At 45.3% G+C, this 17,806-nt stretch overlaps 3 protein-coding genes across 4 annotated transcripts in view; 1 reads left to right on the forward strand and 2 right to left on the reverse strand.

Annotated features, from left to right (window-relative positions):
* The window catches only part of LOC139374115 (caspase-14-like), a 19,239-nt gene extending 13,245 nt beyond the window's left edge, over positions 1 to 5,994 (reverse strand). Inside the window, exon 1 of the mRNA XM_071115111.1 lies at positions 5,620 to 5,994. The gene's annotated coding sequence lies outside the window, so the exon portion shown is untranslated. The remainder of the gene's footprint in view (positions 1 to 5,619) is intronic.
* Positions 1,193 to 3,377, forward strand: LOC139374114 (caspase-14-like). The gene is made up of 5 exons (XM_071115109.1): positions 1,193 to 1,421; positions 1,811 to 2,027; positions 2,146 to 2,259; positions 2,941 to 3,053; positions 3,168 to 3,377. The coding sequence occupies exons 1-5, from the start codon at positions 1,266 to 1,268 to the stop codon at positions 3,345 to 3,347; spliced, it is 780 nt and encodes a 259-aa protein (XP_070971210.1). The 5' UTR covers positions 1,193 to 1,265; the 3' UTR covers positions 3,348 to 3,377.
* A 7,404-nt stretch (positions 5,995 to 13,398) lies between the features above and the next one.
* LOC139374687 (E3 ubiquitin-protein ligase RNF38-like) overlaps positions 13,399 to 17,806 on the reverse strand; it is a 47,070-nt gene continuing 42,662 nt past the window's right edge. The window contains exons 11-13 of one of the 2 annotated variants that reach the window (XM_071115753.1): positions 17,579 to 17,700; positions 16,838 to 16,937; positions 13,399 to 16,366 (exon numbers count right to left, since the gene is read on the reverse strand). In XM_071115753.1, the coding sequence (XP_070971854.1) occupies positions 16,304 to 16,366; positions 16,838 to 16,937; positions 17,579 to 17,700 (285 nt within the window). In that variant the 3' untranslated portion in view covers positions 13,399 to 16,303. The remainder of the gene's footprint in view (positions 16,367 to 16,837; positions 16,938 to 17,578; positions 17,701 to 17,806) is intronic. The other variant, XM_071115754.1, reaches the window with a different exon arrangement.

Genomic DNA, 17,806 nt, shown 5'->3' on the forward strand with positions numbered 1-17,806 from the left:
CGTTGACTCGGTTAAGAGGGTTAGTGTTAGTGCACTATATGGCCTCCGAGGTGTTTCGAGACGTTGACTCGGTTAAGAGAGGCGAAACACAGAAAGAAAGAAAGAAAGAAAGAACACAAAACAACTCGTCCACAAAAGTGTTGTTTCAAATGCCATGTTTGTGTCCTTTTGTCAACATCTGTGTCAGGAGTGGATTCTTCCGGTACTTTCCACAGACGGTACTTTCCACCCCCTAAAGGGGTTAAGGTTAGGGTTAGGGGAAGGGTTAGCTAAAGGGTTAAGGTTAGGGGAAGGGTTAGCTAAAGGGTTAAGGTTAGGGTTAGGGTTAGCTAAAGGGTTAAGGTTAGGGTTAGGGTTAGCTAAAGGGGTTAGGGTCAGGGGAAGGGTTAGCTAAAGGGTTAAGGTTAGGGGAAGGGTTAGCTAAAGGGTTAGCTAACAAGTAGTTCCAAGGTAGCTAAAAAGTTGCTAATTAGTTCAAATGCTGAAGTTGTCCGTGATGTGAACGTTCAGGTTACACGCCCACCCATCCACCCCGACTTACCAACCTACTTTAGTTTTTTTAAACTTTAGGTAACCATCTGTCTTATGTTACCATACCAAACGTAAGCTATCATATACATTTCAGTGTCACAGATTCACGTGTACTATGTTACGTCTAGTCTATGAGACCAGGCTGAGTGTGAGCGACGCAAATGAATTGAGAGCTGAAGTAGAACTAGTAACACATGGGCAAGGGAGGGAAAAGCCTTCCAACGAATGAACACAGCATGTAGTCTATTGTTTTACTATAGGCAATGTTTTTCATTCTTTTTAAAACGGTCTTGCTGCAATTCTGTATCTGTCACTCCCCCATGGATTTCTCCTTGAGTCCTCATAGATGTCCCGAGCAACAGTGAGCTACAGAACACACATACAAACTATTATAAAAGTAGATTTTATTCCAACAATGCAGTGTCTTTTCATGTTTTAACACAGGCATTGTAAAAGTTAATTCATGTTTTTTGGGGGAAAATACCAGCAGGAAAAGGCTATGTCATCGCAGTAAAAAAAAGGGGTGTGGCATACTGCCACTATGACACGCCCACTAATATGCCTCTACGAAGTTTGATCTTGTTCTAGTTGTAGAATAACCGCGGAGCTGTTTTTGAGACAGATATTTTTTGGACTAGGTGTCGTTAGTGTGAAATAACTTTGGTTTTTAATCTGTTAAAGTCAAACACTCAACACAAGAGCCGTATTGTTTAGGCTGAGAGCCAGGCTGCGAAATGGACAGATATGATCTAAGTGGCAGACGTGCAGCCGTGATCATGTGCGGTGGGGGAAGACCGGGCTCTGAGTACGATGTTGAGAGAATAAAGGCGCTCTGCAAACAGAATACGTTTCCTGAACCTAGTTATAGTGTTAAATGCAAAACTAAAGAGGTAAGTCACATCTATTCAAGTCAATGCTTTCTGTGAACAGGCAATCCAATAACACTATTCAGAGAGGAGGGAACACTAACTAAGCTGACTTAAGTCAAATTTAAACTCAGTCTCCCATTGACATCAATGCATAGTAAGTGAACACTTGGGATTTGTCCGAAAATGCTGTATCGTCTGATGTCTCCTACAACTACAGTAGCAGCAGCTAGTGGGTAAAAACATGCATCAGTAAGGTGAGCTGAGCTAACTTGATTTGTTAGCAGTTTTTCAAACTAAAAACGATTGCTAATTGCTAGCACAGACCAAACTCATGACAGCTGTAAAGAGTATGAGCCCCCCCCCCCCCCAGGTCTGGAATCTCATTCCCTGCTGTATTTGACCAATTTCAGGACGTAACTGATGCACTGAAGTCATTTCGAAACAACCTGAGCGACGACGTCAGTTGCCTCGCAATGTTCATCATGGCCCATGGTGGACTTGGACACATTGAAGTCAATGACGAAGAGATTCTAGATCTAGAAGATATCTACAAGATGTTTAGCAACAGCCAGTGTCCAGCCCTCCGTGAGAAACCCAAGCTCTTTGTTGTGCAGGCCTGTAGGGGAGGTGTGTCTCTTTACATATCGGTGTTTGAAAGCTTGTGGCCTTTTAATTATTATTTTTTTTTTTACATGTTTATTGACAAATACACCGTTTTGTCTCTATTTTCTGCATTTCTCTTCAGTGAAGGGACGTCCTAAAGACCTTTACACAGACGGAGGTAGATCTTCAGGCGCTGTCTCAAAAAAGTTGCTCCCCACGGAGTCTGACTCCATGGAAGTGTATGCAGTGCCTCCAGGTACCTGCTTTCACGTAACAGTAGTCTATAATCCTTAATGTAATGTCAGTCACGTTACAGTAGTCTATAATCCTTAATGTAATAATGTAATGTCAGTCACGTAACAGAGTAGTCTAGAATCCTTAATGTATTGTCAGTCACGTAACAGAGTAGTCTAGAATCCTTAATGTAATGTCAGTCACGTAACAGTAGTCTATAATCCTTAATGTAATGTCAGTCACGTAACAGTAGTCTATAATCCTTAATGTAATAATGTAATGTCAGTCACGTAACAGAGTAGTCTAGAATCCTTAATGTATTGTCAGTCACGTAACAGAGTAGTCTAGAATCCTTAATGTAATGTCAGTCACGTAACAGTAGTCTATAATCCTTAATGTAATGTCAGTCACGTAACAGTAGTCTATAATGCTTAATGTATTGTCAGTCACGTAACAGAGTAGTCTAGAATCCTTAATGTAATGTCAGTCACGTAACAGTAGTCTAGAATCCTTAATGTAATGTCAGTCACGTAACAGTAGTCTATAATGCTTAATGTATTGTCAGTCACGTAACAGAGTAGTCTAGAATCCTTAATGTATTGTCAGTCACGTAACAGAGTAGTCTAGAATCCTTAATGTAATAACGTAATGTCAGTCTTAGTTCCCTTTTTTCTGAAGGATGTCTCTATCTTTTTAAACACAGGAAAACTTGCCATCAGACACCCGGACAGAGGATGCCCATTGTTTGAAGAGATGCATAACGTGTTTACGAAGGATTCAGTAGCTACCCGTGATGTGTATGAACTCTTCACAGAGGTCAGCACGGTTGATGGAGAAACCTGCTCATAATGTCATGTGATGGATATCGGCCAAAATGTCTTTAAAATGGGGTTTCGTGTACTATTCATTTTCCCCCGTGATCTTTTTCAGGTGAACCAACGTCTGGGTCAGAGGAAGGACCGTAGAAAGGACGGATACGAACATGATTTCCAGTCAACACCCAGAGTCATCAAGAGAAACCTACAGCCAGTAGATAAAGAGGATTCATCTGATGACATAGGGCGTTCTCTTCACATTGTGAACAATCTGACCAAGATGTTGTATCTCTGATAGGGAGATGGGAGGAGGTACAGTAAGAGGAGGAGGAGGGGGGGATGAGGGTTATAAGCACACTCTGAGTGTTGTATCTCTGATAGGGAGATGGGAGGAGGTACAGTAAGAGGAGGAGGGGGGGTGAGGGTTATAAGCACACTCTGAGTGTTGTATATCTGATAGGGAGATGGGAGGAGGTACAGTAAGAGGAGGAGGGGGGTGAGGGTTATAAGCACACTCTGAGTGTTGTATCTCTGATAGGGAGATGGGAGGAGGTACAGTAAGAGGAGGAGGGGGGGTGAGGGTTATAAGCACACTCTGAGTGTTGTATCTCTGATAGGGAGATGGGAGGAGGTACAGTAAGAGGAGGAGGGGGGGGGGTGAGGGTTATAAGCACACTCTGAGTGTTGTATATCTGATAGGGAGATGGGAGGAGGTACAGTAAGAGGAGGAGGGGGGGGGTGAGGGTGATAAGCACACTCTGAGTGTTGTATATCTGATAGGGAGATGGGAGGAGGTACAGTAAGAGGAGGAGGGGGGGGTGAGGGTTATAAGCACACTCTGAGTGTTGTATCTCTGATAGGGAGATGGGAGGAGGTACAGTAAGAGGAGGAGGGGGGGTGAGGGTTATAAGCACACTCTGAGTGTTGTATCTCTGATAGGGAGATGGGAGGAGGTACAGTAAGAGGAGGAGGGGGGGTGAGGGTTATAAGCACACTCTGAGTGTTGTATATCTGATAGGGAGATGGGAGGAGGTACAGTAAGAGGAGGAGGGGGGGGTGAGGGTTATAAGCACACTCTGAGTGTTGTATATCTGATAGGGAGATGGGAGGAGGTACAGTAAGAGGAGGAGGAGGAGGGGGTGAGGGTTATAAGCACACTCTGAGTGTTGTATATCTGATAGGGAGATGGGATGAGGTACAGTAAGAGGAGGAGGAGGAGGGGGGTGAGGGTTATAAGCACACTCTGAGTGTTGTATATCTGATAGGGAGATGGGAGGAGGTACAGTAAGAGGAGGAGGGGGGGGTGAGGGTTATAAGCACACTCTGAGTGTTGTATATCTGATAGGGAGATGGGAGGAGGTACAGTAAGAGGAGGAGGAGGAGGGGGTGAGGGTTATAAGCACACTCTGAGTGTTGTATCTCTGATAGGGAGATGGGAGGAGGTACAGTAAGAGGAGGAGGAGGAGGGGGTGAGGGTTATAAGCACACTCTGAGTGTTGTATATCTGATAGGGAGATGGGAGGAGGTACAGTAAGAGGAGGAGGAGGGGGTGAGGGTTAAGCACACTCTGAGTGTTGTATATCTGGGTTCAAAGGGACATTCACTTTTAAAATCGCAAGATTGACGTCAGTTTATGTTGATGTATGGCCACTACGAGTGAAAATATTGAAAGTAATCAACCTGGGTTTTCCAAAAGTATCTTAAGTCCATGTTCATCTTAAGTCGTGTTCACGTTGGCAGTTTGAAGTGACTAAAATCCTTCTGTTCTTTTTCCTGCGGTCTGAACAGCCAAAAAAGCACATGACATCAGATATTTCAGCCACATACTGATTTATGGCCATGAATGTATAACATGTATGTGTAAATGTGTTAATTATTCCAACCTGCTACGTTAATTATTCCAACCTGCTACGTTAATTCTCCTAACCTGCTACGTTAATTCTCCTAACCTGCTACGTTAATTCTCCTAACCTGCTACGTTAATTCTCCTAACCTGCTACGTTAATTCTCCTAACCTGCTACGTTAATTATTCCAACCTGCTACGTTAATTCTCCTAACCTGCTACGTTAATTATTCCAACCTGCTACATTAATTATTCCAACCTGCTACGTTAATTCTCCTAACCTGCTACGTTAATTATTCCAACCTGCTACGTTAATTCTCCTAACCTGCTACGTTAATTATTCCAACCTGCTACGTTAATTCTCCTAACCTGCTATGTAAACAATAAACCGACCCGCGGTGCACCTGGCTATGGCCGGTCTCACCAATAACGCAGCGTTGATGTTACACCCATACTCATTGCTGTTGATCCACGCAATTATTTTGCAACGCCCATCTTCAGACACACTCCACGCATGCAGTTACGGTTGCCCAAGCCTCTCTCTATGCCCCTCGCGCTATGATTATGCTCTATGATTATGCGCTATGATTATGCTCTATGATTATGCGCTAACGTTACTTCGTAGGCACTGAAAGTATTCATAGTTTTATTAGGGAAATCGTTATTCGTTATTCTTGCACAGCATGTTAACGTTTAAAATCATAGTATTGTTTGCATACTCACCGGGATCGGCTCCTAACACCAGCCACACGACACGATAAAAGGCACACACAAAAATGACACCAACAGAATTTGTCCGAGCCTACGGCCGTATTTACTCCGCCGCCCCAAACCCTGTCACACTGAACGAGCAAAGACAACAGGTGTTGTGCCGAAAATCCCCCCCCCCCTTTCGCGTTCTACATTGCTGCGACTTGCTTGCAGGTTGAGATGTCTGCTCTTCACTCCGTTGTCAGTTCAGCCTACATTTCACTGATCTTAGTAGCCGAAAGCATCTTTGTCTGCAGTTTTCGGTTTGGCTATTTGTTTCAAGCGTATGCGGCGGAATTGCTTGTAGTATAGCGTCCACCCGCACACGGGGGCGCAGTATGCCGCTCTGGGTGGCTGCCCATGTCGCCCGTATCTAAATCCCCTACTGATTTCTATTAGTCTACAAATAAATCTCTTTGAAAAAATGTGTCATACATCCCATGTCTTATTCGACTAGTATTTTTTGAAAGTGTAAGGATAATAATTCAGTCATGGTTGTTCTGAAATGTTTATTGCTTGCCAACATTTTACTCCCTCTTCTATGTTTAATATAACACACATACAATAATTATTCATTTCGGTTGCTTATCCTGAAGTTTGTTCTATAGAACGTATTTGACTCTTGCCACACAATTAGGGAAATTAGAAGGGGTTGATACTTTAACACGAACCTAAAACCTCTAATTCTCATACAATACATAATCACAGTTTTCATTTTGATGTTGCTATCGAGAACCCGAGGCATTAACCAAGTTATTCTGTCTTATCCAAACGCTTCTCAGCTATAAGCGCTGCTAACCGGTGGTTGTTTTCTTGTTGTTTCTTCAGTAAAGGGTGATGAAAACGATATAATTTTTAAACAAATATATACAATATTTTTCTTTAAAAAGATGGTCAAACTTCATCTCTGTCTATTGGTTGTTCCCAGATGTGTTTAACAAGAATCTTCTTCTTTGGTATCATGTGATTCACTCGTTAGTTTGTACATGCTGCCACCTACTGTGTGGTAATGTCTGGTAGATCATTTTACATTTTGAAGTACACAAATACATTTTAAAAAATGCACCACCAACTAACATCTATATACCACTAATACACACCACCAACTATATACCACTATTACATACCACCATCTATATACCACTATTACATACCACCAACTATATACCACTGTTACATACCACCATCTATATACCACTATTACATACCACCATCTATATACCACCACTACATACCACCATCTATATACCACTACTACATACCACCAACTATATACCACTATTACATACCACCAACTATATACCACTATTACATACCACTATTACATACCACCATGTATATACCACTATTACACACCACCATCTATATACCACTATTACATACCACCATATATATACCACTATTACATACCACCATCTATATACCACTATTACATACCACCAACTAACATCTATATACCACTATTACATACCACCATCTATATACCACTATTACACACCACCATATATATACCACTATTACACACCACCAACTAACATCTATATACCACTATTACATACCACCATATATATACCACTATTACACACCACCAACTAACATCTATATACCACTATTACATACCACCATCTATATACCACTATTACACACCACCATATATATACCACTATTACACACCACCAACTAACATCTATATACCACTATTACATACCACCATCTATATACCACTATTACATACCACCATCTATATACCACTATTACATACCACCATATATATACCACTATTACACACCACCAACTAACATCTATATACCACTATTACATACCACCATCTATATACCACTATTACATACCAACATCTATATACCACTATTACATACCACCATATATATACCACTATTACATACCACCATCTATATACCACTATTACATACCACCATCTATATACCACTATTACATACCACCATCTATATACCACTATTACATACCACCATCTATATACCACTATTACATACCACCATCTATATACCACTATTACATACCACCAACTATATACCACTATTACATACCACCAACTATATACCACTATTACATACCACCATCTAACATCTATATACCACTATTACATACCACCATCTATATACCACTATTACACACCACCAACTATATACCACTATTACATACCACCATCTATATACCACTATTACACACCACCATCTATATACCACTAATACATACCACCATCTATATACCACTATTACACACCACCATCTATATACCACTAATACATACCACCAACTAACATCTATATACCACTATTACATACCACCAACTAACATCTATATACCACTATTACATACCACCATCTATATACCACTATTACATACCACCATCTAACATCTATATACCACTATTACATACCACCATCTATATACCACTATTACATACCACCATCAATATACCACCATTACATACCACCAACTAACATCTATATACCACTATTACATACCACCATCTATATACCACTATTACATACCACCATCTATATACCACTATTACATACCACCATCTAACATCTATATACCACTATTACATACCACCATCTATATACCACTAATACATACCACCATTTATATACCACTATTACATACCACCATCTATATACCACTATTACATACCACCATCTATATACCACTATTACATACCACCATCTATATACCACTATTACATACCACCATCAATATACCACTATTACATACCAACATCTATATACCACTATTACATACCAACATCTATATACCACTATTACATACCACCATCTATATACCACTATTACATACCACCATCTATATACCACTAATACATACCACCATCTATATACCACTATTACATACCACCATCAATATACCACCATTACATACCACCAACTAACATCTATATACCACTATTACATACCACCATCTATATACCACTATTACATACCACCATCTATATACCACTATTACATACCACCAACTAACATCTATATACCACTATTACATACCACCATCAATATACCACTATTACATAACACCAAATAACATCTATATACCACCATCTATATACCACTATTACATACCACCATCTATATACCACTATTACATACCACCATCTATATACCACTATTACATACCACCATCAATATACCACTATTACATAACACCAAATAACATCTATATACCACCATCTATATACCACTATTACATACCACCATCTATATACCACTATTACATACCACCATCTATATACCACTATTACATACCACCATCAATATACCACTATTACATACCACCAACTAACATCTATATACCACTATTACACACCACCAACTAACATATATATATACCACTATTTCATAATGCAATCATCACTCCATTCCACTACTTTGACCCTAACTGATCCGACACCAGCCTCCACCTATATACCACAACCAGCCCGACGGCCTAGGAGGACGGGACTCCGGTGCGTCAGGTTCTCCCAGAGAAAGTTGTGCCGTTAAAGAGATGGTTTTACCGTTAAAGGCCGTGCAGCTTTTACTTTTTACCATATGGCCTCTGCAGAAGTCAGGGCATTCATACGTACTGCGCTTCTCCGTGCCGCACAGAGCTGTTGTCAAGGAAGTGAGTTTGTGTTTATACAGGACCTCCCGCCCTCACCTAATATCAACCACTCATGTCAGTTGAGCAGAGCAGTTGTGAAGGAAGTTGTCAAGGAAGTGAGTTTGTGTTTATACAGAACCTCCCACCCTCAACTACTGTCAATCAACTTTCTAGTGTTTTCCCTGTTAGTTAACACTATCAAGGCTTCCCTTTACTGTGGCAGTTGTAGGCAGAACGCATCGGAGTAGGATTATATTGTGCAATAACTCAGGCCTGTACTCTACACAGACCGGGGAGGCGTAACCAATCCGAGCTGCAGTAGGCCTATATGGCAATAGACAATTGCCATATATAGATCTGCACGGAAGCAGATGGGCGGAGAGCTGCACGGAGGCAGATGGGCCGAGAGCTGCACGGAGGCAGATGGGCCGAGAGCTTCACGGAGGCAGATGGGCGGAGAGCTGCACGGAGGCAGATGGGCGGAGAGCTGCACGGAGGCAGATGGGCGGAGAGCTGCACGGAGGCAGATGGGCGGAGAGCTGCACGGAGGCAGATGGGCGGAGAGCTGCACGGAGGCAGATGGGCGGAGAGCTGCACGGAGGCAGATGGGCGGAGAGCTGCACGGAGGCAGATGGGCGGAGAGCTGCACGGAGGCAGATGGGCGGAGAGCTGCACGGAGGCAGATGGGCGGAGAGCTGCACGGAGGCAGATGGGCGGAGAGCTGCACGGAGGCAGATGGGCGGAGAGCTGCACGGAGGCAGATGGGCGGAGAGCTGCACGGAGGCAGATGGGCGGAGAGCTGCACGGAGGCAGATGGGCGGAGAGCTGCACGGAGGCAGATGGGCGGAGAGCTGCACGGAGGCAGATGGGCCGGAGAGCTGCACGGAGGCAGATGGGCGGAGAGCTGCACAGATGCAGATGGGCGGAGAGCTGCACGGAGGCAGATGGGCGGAGAGCTGCACGGATGCAGATGGGCGGAGAGCTGCACGGAGGCAGATGGGCCGGAGAGCTGCACGGAGGCAGATGGGCGGAGAGCTGCACGGAGGCAGATGGGCGGAGAGCTGCACGGAGGCAGATGGGCGGAGAGCTGCACGGAGGCAGATGGGCGGAGAGCTGCACGGAGGCAGATGGGCGGAGAGCTGCACGGAGGCAGATGGGCGGAGAGCTGCACGGAGGCAGATGGGCGGAGAGCTGCACGGAGGCAGATGGGCGGAGAGCTGCACGGAGGCAGATGGGCGGAGAGCTGCACGGAGGCAGATGGGCCGGAGAGCTGCACGGAGGCAGATGGGCGGAGAGCTGCACGGATGCAGATGGGCGGAGAGCTGCACGGAGGCAGATGGGCGGAGAGCTGCACGGAGGCAGATGGGCGGAGAGCTGCACGGAGGCAGATGGGCCGGAGAGCTGCACGGAGGCAGATGGGCGGAGAGCTGCACGGAGGCAGATGGGCGGAGAGCTGCACGGAGGCAGATGGGCGGAGAGCTGCACGGAGGCAGATGGGCGGAGAGCTGCACGGAGGCAGATGGGCGGAGAGCTGCACGGAGGCAGATGGGCGGAGAGCTGCACGGAGGCAGATGGGCGGAGAGCTGCACGGAGGCAGATGGGCGGAGAGCTGCACGGAGGCAGATGGGCGGAGAGCTGCACGGAGGCAGATGGGCGGAGAGCTGCACGGAGGCAGATGGGCGGAGAGCTGCACGGAGGCAGATGGGCGGAGAGCTGCACGGAGGCAGATGGGCGGAGAGCTGCACGGAGGCAGATGGGCGGAGAGCTGCACGGAGGCAGATGGGCGGAGAGCTGCACGGAGGCAGATGGGCGGAGAGCTGCACGGAGGCAGATGGGCGGAGAGCTGCACGGAGGCAGATGGGCGGAGAGCTGCACGGAGGCAGATGGGCCGGAGAGCTGCACGGAGGCAGATGGGCGGAGAGCTGCACGGAGGCAGATGGGCCGGAGAGCTGCACGGAGGCAGATGGGCGGAGAGCTGCACGGAGGCAGATGGGCGGAGAGCTGCACGGAGGCAGATGGGCGGAGAGCTGCACGGAGGCAGATGGGCGGAGAGCTGCACGGAGGCAGATGGGCGGAGAGCTGCACGGAGGCAGATGGGCGGAGAGCTGCACGGAGGCAGATGGGCGGAGAGCTGCACGGAGGCAGATGGGCGGAGAGCTGCACGGAGGCAGATGGGCGGAGAGCTGCACGGAGGCAGATGGGCGGAGAGCTGCACGGAGGCAGATGGGCGGAGAGCTGCACGGAGGCAGATGGGCCGGAGAGCTGCACGGAGGCAGATGGGCGGAGAGCTGCACGGAGGCAGATGGGCGGAGAGCTGCACGGAGGCAGATGGGCGGAGAGCTGCACGGAGGCAGATGGGCGGAGAGCTGCACGGAGGCAGATGGGCGGAGAGCTGCACGGAGGCAGATGGCCGAGAGCTGCACGGAGGCAGATGGGCCGAGAGCTGCACGGAGGCAGATGGGCGGAGAGCTGCACGGAGGCAGATGGGCGGAGAGCTGCACGGAGGCAGATGGGCGGAGAGCTGCACGGAGGCAGATGGGCGGAGAGCTGCACGGAGGCAGATGGGCGGAGAGCTGCACGGAGGCAGATGGGCGGAGAGCTGCATGGAACATTTGTTAATATCCTTAGACAGTGAGGGAGTTATTATCCCAGTTATAGATCATTTGTAGTCAACAATAGGGGAGTGATTACTTCCTACAAACCCCTGTATATTTCTAGACTCTTTGAAAATCCAGTCAGGTGAACAGCTTTTTTTTTTGTCTTAAAGGGGCAGTGTTGTATTTTGAGACAGGTTTGAATAAGTTAAGTAGCCAATAGGCAGAGGGTATAATAATGTGTCTGATTCTATGTAATAATGGTATGGGAATAATAATGAATGTTATTTTGTAAAGTGGTTTCTTGCATCAAACAACACCATTTCCAGTCATCTCCATGTCTGAAGGACTAGTGGATGGACAGGTTAAGGTCCATCCTTGCATGTCTTTTATCAAAGGTCTCGTGGAATGTGGGTCTACATGGCCCACTGTTATAACTGTAACTTAAAGGGGGTACAGCCTCTGTGTTCACAGTCAACACGGGACAGAAGGTGACCTGTATTTTCACAACGTTCAGGTGTGCGCTCAGTAGAACAGACAGTAACTAGTCCCCTCTGTGCTTTATATAGGACTAGAAGAGACTAACTAGTCCCCTCTACTTTATATAGGAGTAGAACAGACTAACTAGTCCCCTCTGTGCTTTATATAGGAGTAGAACAGACTAACTAGTCCCCTCTGTGCTTTATATAGGAGTAGAACAGACTAGTCCCCTCTGTGCTTTATATAGGAGTAGAACAGACTAGTCCCCTCTGTGCTTTATATAGGAGTAGAACAGACAGTAACTAGTCCCCTCTGTGCTTTATATAGGAGTAGAACAAACTAGTCCCCTCTGTGCTTTATATAGGAGTAGAACAGACAGTAACTAGTCCCCTCTGTGCTTTATATAGGAGTAGAACAGACAGTAACTAGTCCCCTCTGTGCTTTATATAGGAGTAGAACACAGTAACTAGTCCCCTCTGTACTTTATGTAGGACTAGAACAGACAGTAACTAGTCCTCTCTGTGCTTCATATAGGAGTAGAACAGACAGTAACTAGTCCCCTCTGTACTTTATATAGGACTAGAACAGACAGTAACTAGTCCCCTCTGTACTTCATATAGGAGTAGAACAGACAGTAACTAGTCCCCTCTGTGCTTCATATAGGAGTAGAACAGACAGTAACTAGTCCCCTCTTTACTTTATATAGGACTAGAACAGACAGTAACTAGTCCCCTCTGTACTTCATATAGGAGTAGAACAGACAGTAACTAGTCCCCTCTGTGCTTCATATAGGAGTAGAACAGACAGTAACTAGTCCCCTCTGTACTTTATATAGGACTAGAACAGACAGTAACTAGTCCCCTCTGTACTTCATATAGGAGTAGAACAGAATAACTAGTCCCCTCTGTGCTTTATATAGGACTAGAACAGTTACTAAAGAGATGCCATTTCACAGTTAAATGAAGTTAAACCCACCCATCCTCAGGAGGACAGGAGGTTGAACAGAACGACAGAATGTGAGAGAAAAGGAGAACAGACCATGATTTGGCAAATTCTACATTTATTATAGAAGCAGCCTTTGAAATCCAAAAAGACTGGGGACAGGGATTAAAAATAACAATTCATTTCACCACTTAGTAACGCCTCACTATTAATAACTCTCATTAAAAATGTACAAATGTTTGTTAAAAATTTGCAATATCAAAGCCTTCAAAATGATTTTGGTTACAGATATGATACAGTATGGAGAAGAAAGCTACCGACGTCATGTTGTTAATAAATGATATATTTTTTTGTTTTAAACAACCCAACGGTAAGAGGAACAAATAAACAATATGAAAAGCTGAATTCAGAATGTCCTATATTTGTATCTGAATATACATCAAGAGACAATGAGGTAACTGCTAGTCGTGTACCAAGCAGGAGAAACAATAACAATAATTAGAATCCTACGACACACAATAATGGACTCCATGACGACAGTATAACACCTTTAAACCAGGAAAAAAAAAAAAAAAACAGAACAGGAGAACGGAAGCTTTTTCAAACCCTGTTGCCATGGCTACGGCCAAGAACTCTTTTTTTTCCGGAGCCTTTAAAACACCGAGCTGACAACATTGGACACTGGAGAGAATGGTTTATTTTCAACATGTAGGGTGAAGACCTTGTCCCAGCTAAACGCTGATCTAAAAGGTCATTAACATACCTACTGGTGACATGGCTTTAAGGAGGGTAAATCTGGGTTTTAAAAAGGCATCTCTTAGATATTAGGACACTGCAGGTGCCTGGCTGACATGGTTTAATACAACCTTCCCCTTCTACTAGCTGTCGTAAGGCCCTACTTAAGACTGTCGTAAGGCCCTACTTAAGACTGTCGTAAGGCCCTACTTAAGGTTGCTTTGAGCCTGACATAGAACGTGAATCGTGACACCGTGTGGGTGAAGGACAGTAGGAAGCCAGGACATGAACTTGACATAGGGTGACATTGTGCATGTTAAGACAGCCTTATGTAGGGCTTATGACAGCAGTTAATAAGGACTAATTCTAAAGACACTGGGTAGACAGAGGACACAGTGGAAAACGGGGAGGGGGGATGAAGAAGGGACCGAGAGAAAGGGGGAGGGGGGTGAGAAGCATCCTACAGGAGGAAGAGGGGACCGAGAGAAAGGGGGAGGGGTGTGAGAAGCATCCTACAGGAGGAAGAGGGGATGAAGAAGGGACCGAGAGAAAGGGGGAGGGGGGGTGAGAAGCATCCTACAGGAGGAAGAGGGGACCGAGAGAAAGGGGGAGGGGTGTGAGAAGCATCCTACAGGAGGAAGAGGGGATGAAGAAGGGACCGAGAGAAAGGGGGAGGGGGGTGAGAAGAATCCTACAGGAGGAAGAGGGGATGAAGAAGGGACCGAGAGAAAGGGGGAGGAGGGTGAGAAGAATCCTACAGGAGGAAGAGGGGATGAAGAAGGGACCGAGAGAAAGGGGGATGAGAAGCATCCTACAGGAGGAAGAGGGGATGAATGGAGACTGAACAGAAGAGTCATTGTGAATGAATGAGTGAAACCAGGCTGATCTTCTCACTCGTGGGTCAACGGGCAAAACACATGTCCCTTTTTTTTACCAAGGAGTTAAACCCCAACTGTGATGCTACCACACTACAATCATCATCATCATCATTATTATGTGCCTTAAAACTAAACTTGAGATAATCTCACCTTCTCAATGTGATCTGAACGACCAGTGAAACAACGTTGGTTGGATCTCAAAATGACGCCCTTATTCTCCAAATGGTTCATTACTTTTGGTCTTGGAACCAATATATAGATAGATAAGAGATGGTTTCATTTGAGATTTGACCACTATCATATTTCTTCCTAAGCAACTGACCAATAAAACAAATGCCGGATGTTTAGCATCGATTCATATCAGCGCACACACACTCCTGTGCTGCGTGGGGGCTGTGCATTCAGTGTGAGAGAGTAAGCAGAGATAACGGAGACTGATCCATCTCTCTGAAACATGGAGTGAGTGAACAGAAAAGTAGAGAGAGAGGAGTGATGAGAGAGAAGGCCCTCCCCTTCCTCAACTACCCTGGTTCTGTTGCCCTTCTCCTCCCTGGAAGCCCCTCCCCTTCCTGTCTCAGTGCACAGCATCGACCAATCAGAGCGGAAAGCCCAGTGTACTGCACTGCATAAATAATACACACTGGTGTTCTAAATACAAACACACTTCCCCCATTACTGACAACGCTATATTTCTGCACACCTTCCTCTACCCAGATCATAAACCAACACTAACAACAATGTAAAGATGGTGTTGTCCTCCGTTCTCTCTCGATTTCAGTTGGACACACATTGTAGATGTGTTTTGTAGGAGTACAACAGCACACACACTTTAAAAAAAAATGATAAAAATGAAGAAAAAGCACCTTAATAATAAACCAAAATAACCACCCACTAGTGAAGACACATCTCAATCCAGGTTCTGACTGATTCATCACCACCAGAATATTCAAATTAACAACAACAACAATGATGATGATGATGTCATAATGGTCAGAATCTTTGGGCTTCCATTTCCTCCACTGGGTTAGTCAGGACAACGACACACGTCCGAGTTTCTCCACAGCGTTCATATGACAACTCCAATCATGACTCGGGAAGGTAAGGACAGTACAAAAAGGGGGAAAAGTCCAACTGCCCCTCGTACGTGTGTGTGTGAGTGTGTGTGTGTGTGAGTGTCAGTCAAAAGGCCATTATTAGAATACCATTATCATAGGAAGAAGACAGAGTCTATTTCTTAAAGAGTTCACTTGGCGGAGGGGGAAGGGGAGGGAGGGGGCATTGCTCCAAGACACTGATCTAAGGCCTGTTGTGTTTCCCTCCACTCCCTAATGCGTCAGGTTAGGATGTGGGGAGGCTGAGCGGATCCTAGATCTGTGGGGCTCGAGGTCATAGGTCATTCAGAATCCCGATGGACCTCGGAGGCGTCCGCCCGACAGATGGGACACGTTCTGTTAGCCTGGAGAGAGACAGAGAGGACACGTTCTGTTAGCCTGGAGAGAGACAGAGAGGACACGTTCTGTTAGCCTGGAGAGAGACAGAGAGGACACGTTCTGTTAGCCTGGAGAGAGACAGAGACGATTCTACTAGTCATGCAGGATGTTCACTTTACAGTGCATGACAAAGCTTGTAGAATGAAGACCTGATACCTGATCAAAACACTTTCATCTAGTTGTGCTGTCTAACTGTTAATTAAAGCCTCTTGTATAGATAGATATATCACCATCTCTGTCTCACCTTCAGCCTCTTGTATAGATATATCACCATCTGTCTGTTAAAGCCTCTTGTATAGATATATCACCATCTGTCTGTTAAAGCCTCTTGTATAGATATATCACCATCTGTCTGTTAAAGCCTCTTGTATAGATATATCACCATCTGTCTGTCTGTTAAAGCCTCTTGTATAGATATATCACCATCTGTGTCTCACCTTCAGCCACTTGTCAACACACTTGGTGTGGAACTCATGGTTACAGGGCAGGACTCTTAGCAGCTGACGAGACTCAAAGTCACACATACACACCACGCACCTGGAACAGAGAAACAACGTTAAAACAACAGAGAGACAACGTTAATACAACATACACACCTGGAACAGAGAAACAACGTTAATACAACAGAGAGACAACGTTAATACAACATACACACCACACACCTGGAACAGAGAGACAACGTTAATACAACAGAGACAACGTTAATACAACAGAGAGACAACGTTAATACAACAGAGAGACAACGTTAATACAACATACACACCTGGAACAGAGAGACAACGTTAATACAACATACACACCACGCATCAACAACATTGAAGGGACTCTACTCACAGTGTCTGTTCTGATTGGTGGTTGTTGAAGGGACTCTACTCACAGTGTCTGTTCTGATTGGTGGTTGTTGAAGGGACTCTACTCACAGTGTCTGTTCTGATTGGTGGTTGTTGAAGGGACTCTACTCACAGTGTCTGTTCTGATTGGTGGTTGTTGGGGTTGAAGGGACTCTACTCACAGTGTCTGTTCTGACTGGTTGGGGTTGAAGGGACTCTACTCACAGTGTCTGTTCTGATTGGTGGTTGAAGGGACTCTACTCACAGTGTCTGTTCTGATTGGTGGTTGTTGAAGGGACTCTACTCACAGTGTCTGTTCTGATTGGTGGTTGAAGGGACTCTACTCACAGTGTCTGTTCTGATTGGTGGTTGTTGGGGTTGAAGCGGTAGGAGGGAAGTTGTTCTATATCAGCCTTGGTCAGTCCTCTGGGTTTAGCCTCGCCCAGACGCTCTGCTAGGTTCAACAGGGCCTGGAGGTCAGACAGGGGGGGTTAAAGGTCAAAGAAGAGCCTATTGTCCTCCCATCTACCCTAGGTGCTTTCAGCCTTGAGGACATAACAGCATTGGGATTGATAG

This window comes from Oncorhynchus clarkii, chromosome 19 (assembly GCF_045791955.1).
Source record: "Oncorhynchus clarkii lewisi isolate Uvic-CL-2024 chromosome 19, UVic_Ocla_1.0, whole genome shotgun sequence".
NCBI classification, from domain to species: Eukaryota; Metazoa; Chordata; class Actinopteri; order Salmoniformes; family Salmonidae; genus Oncorhynchus; species Oncorhynchus clarkii.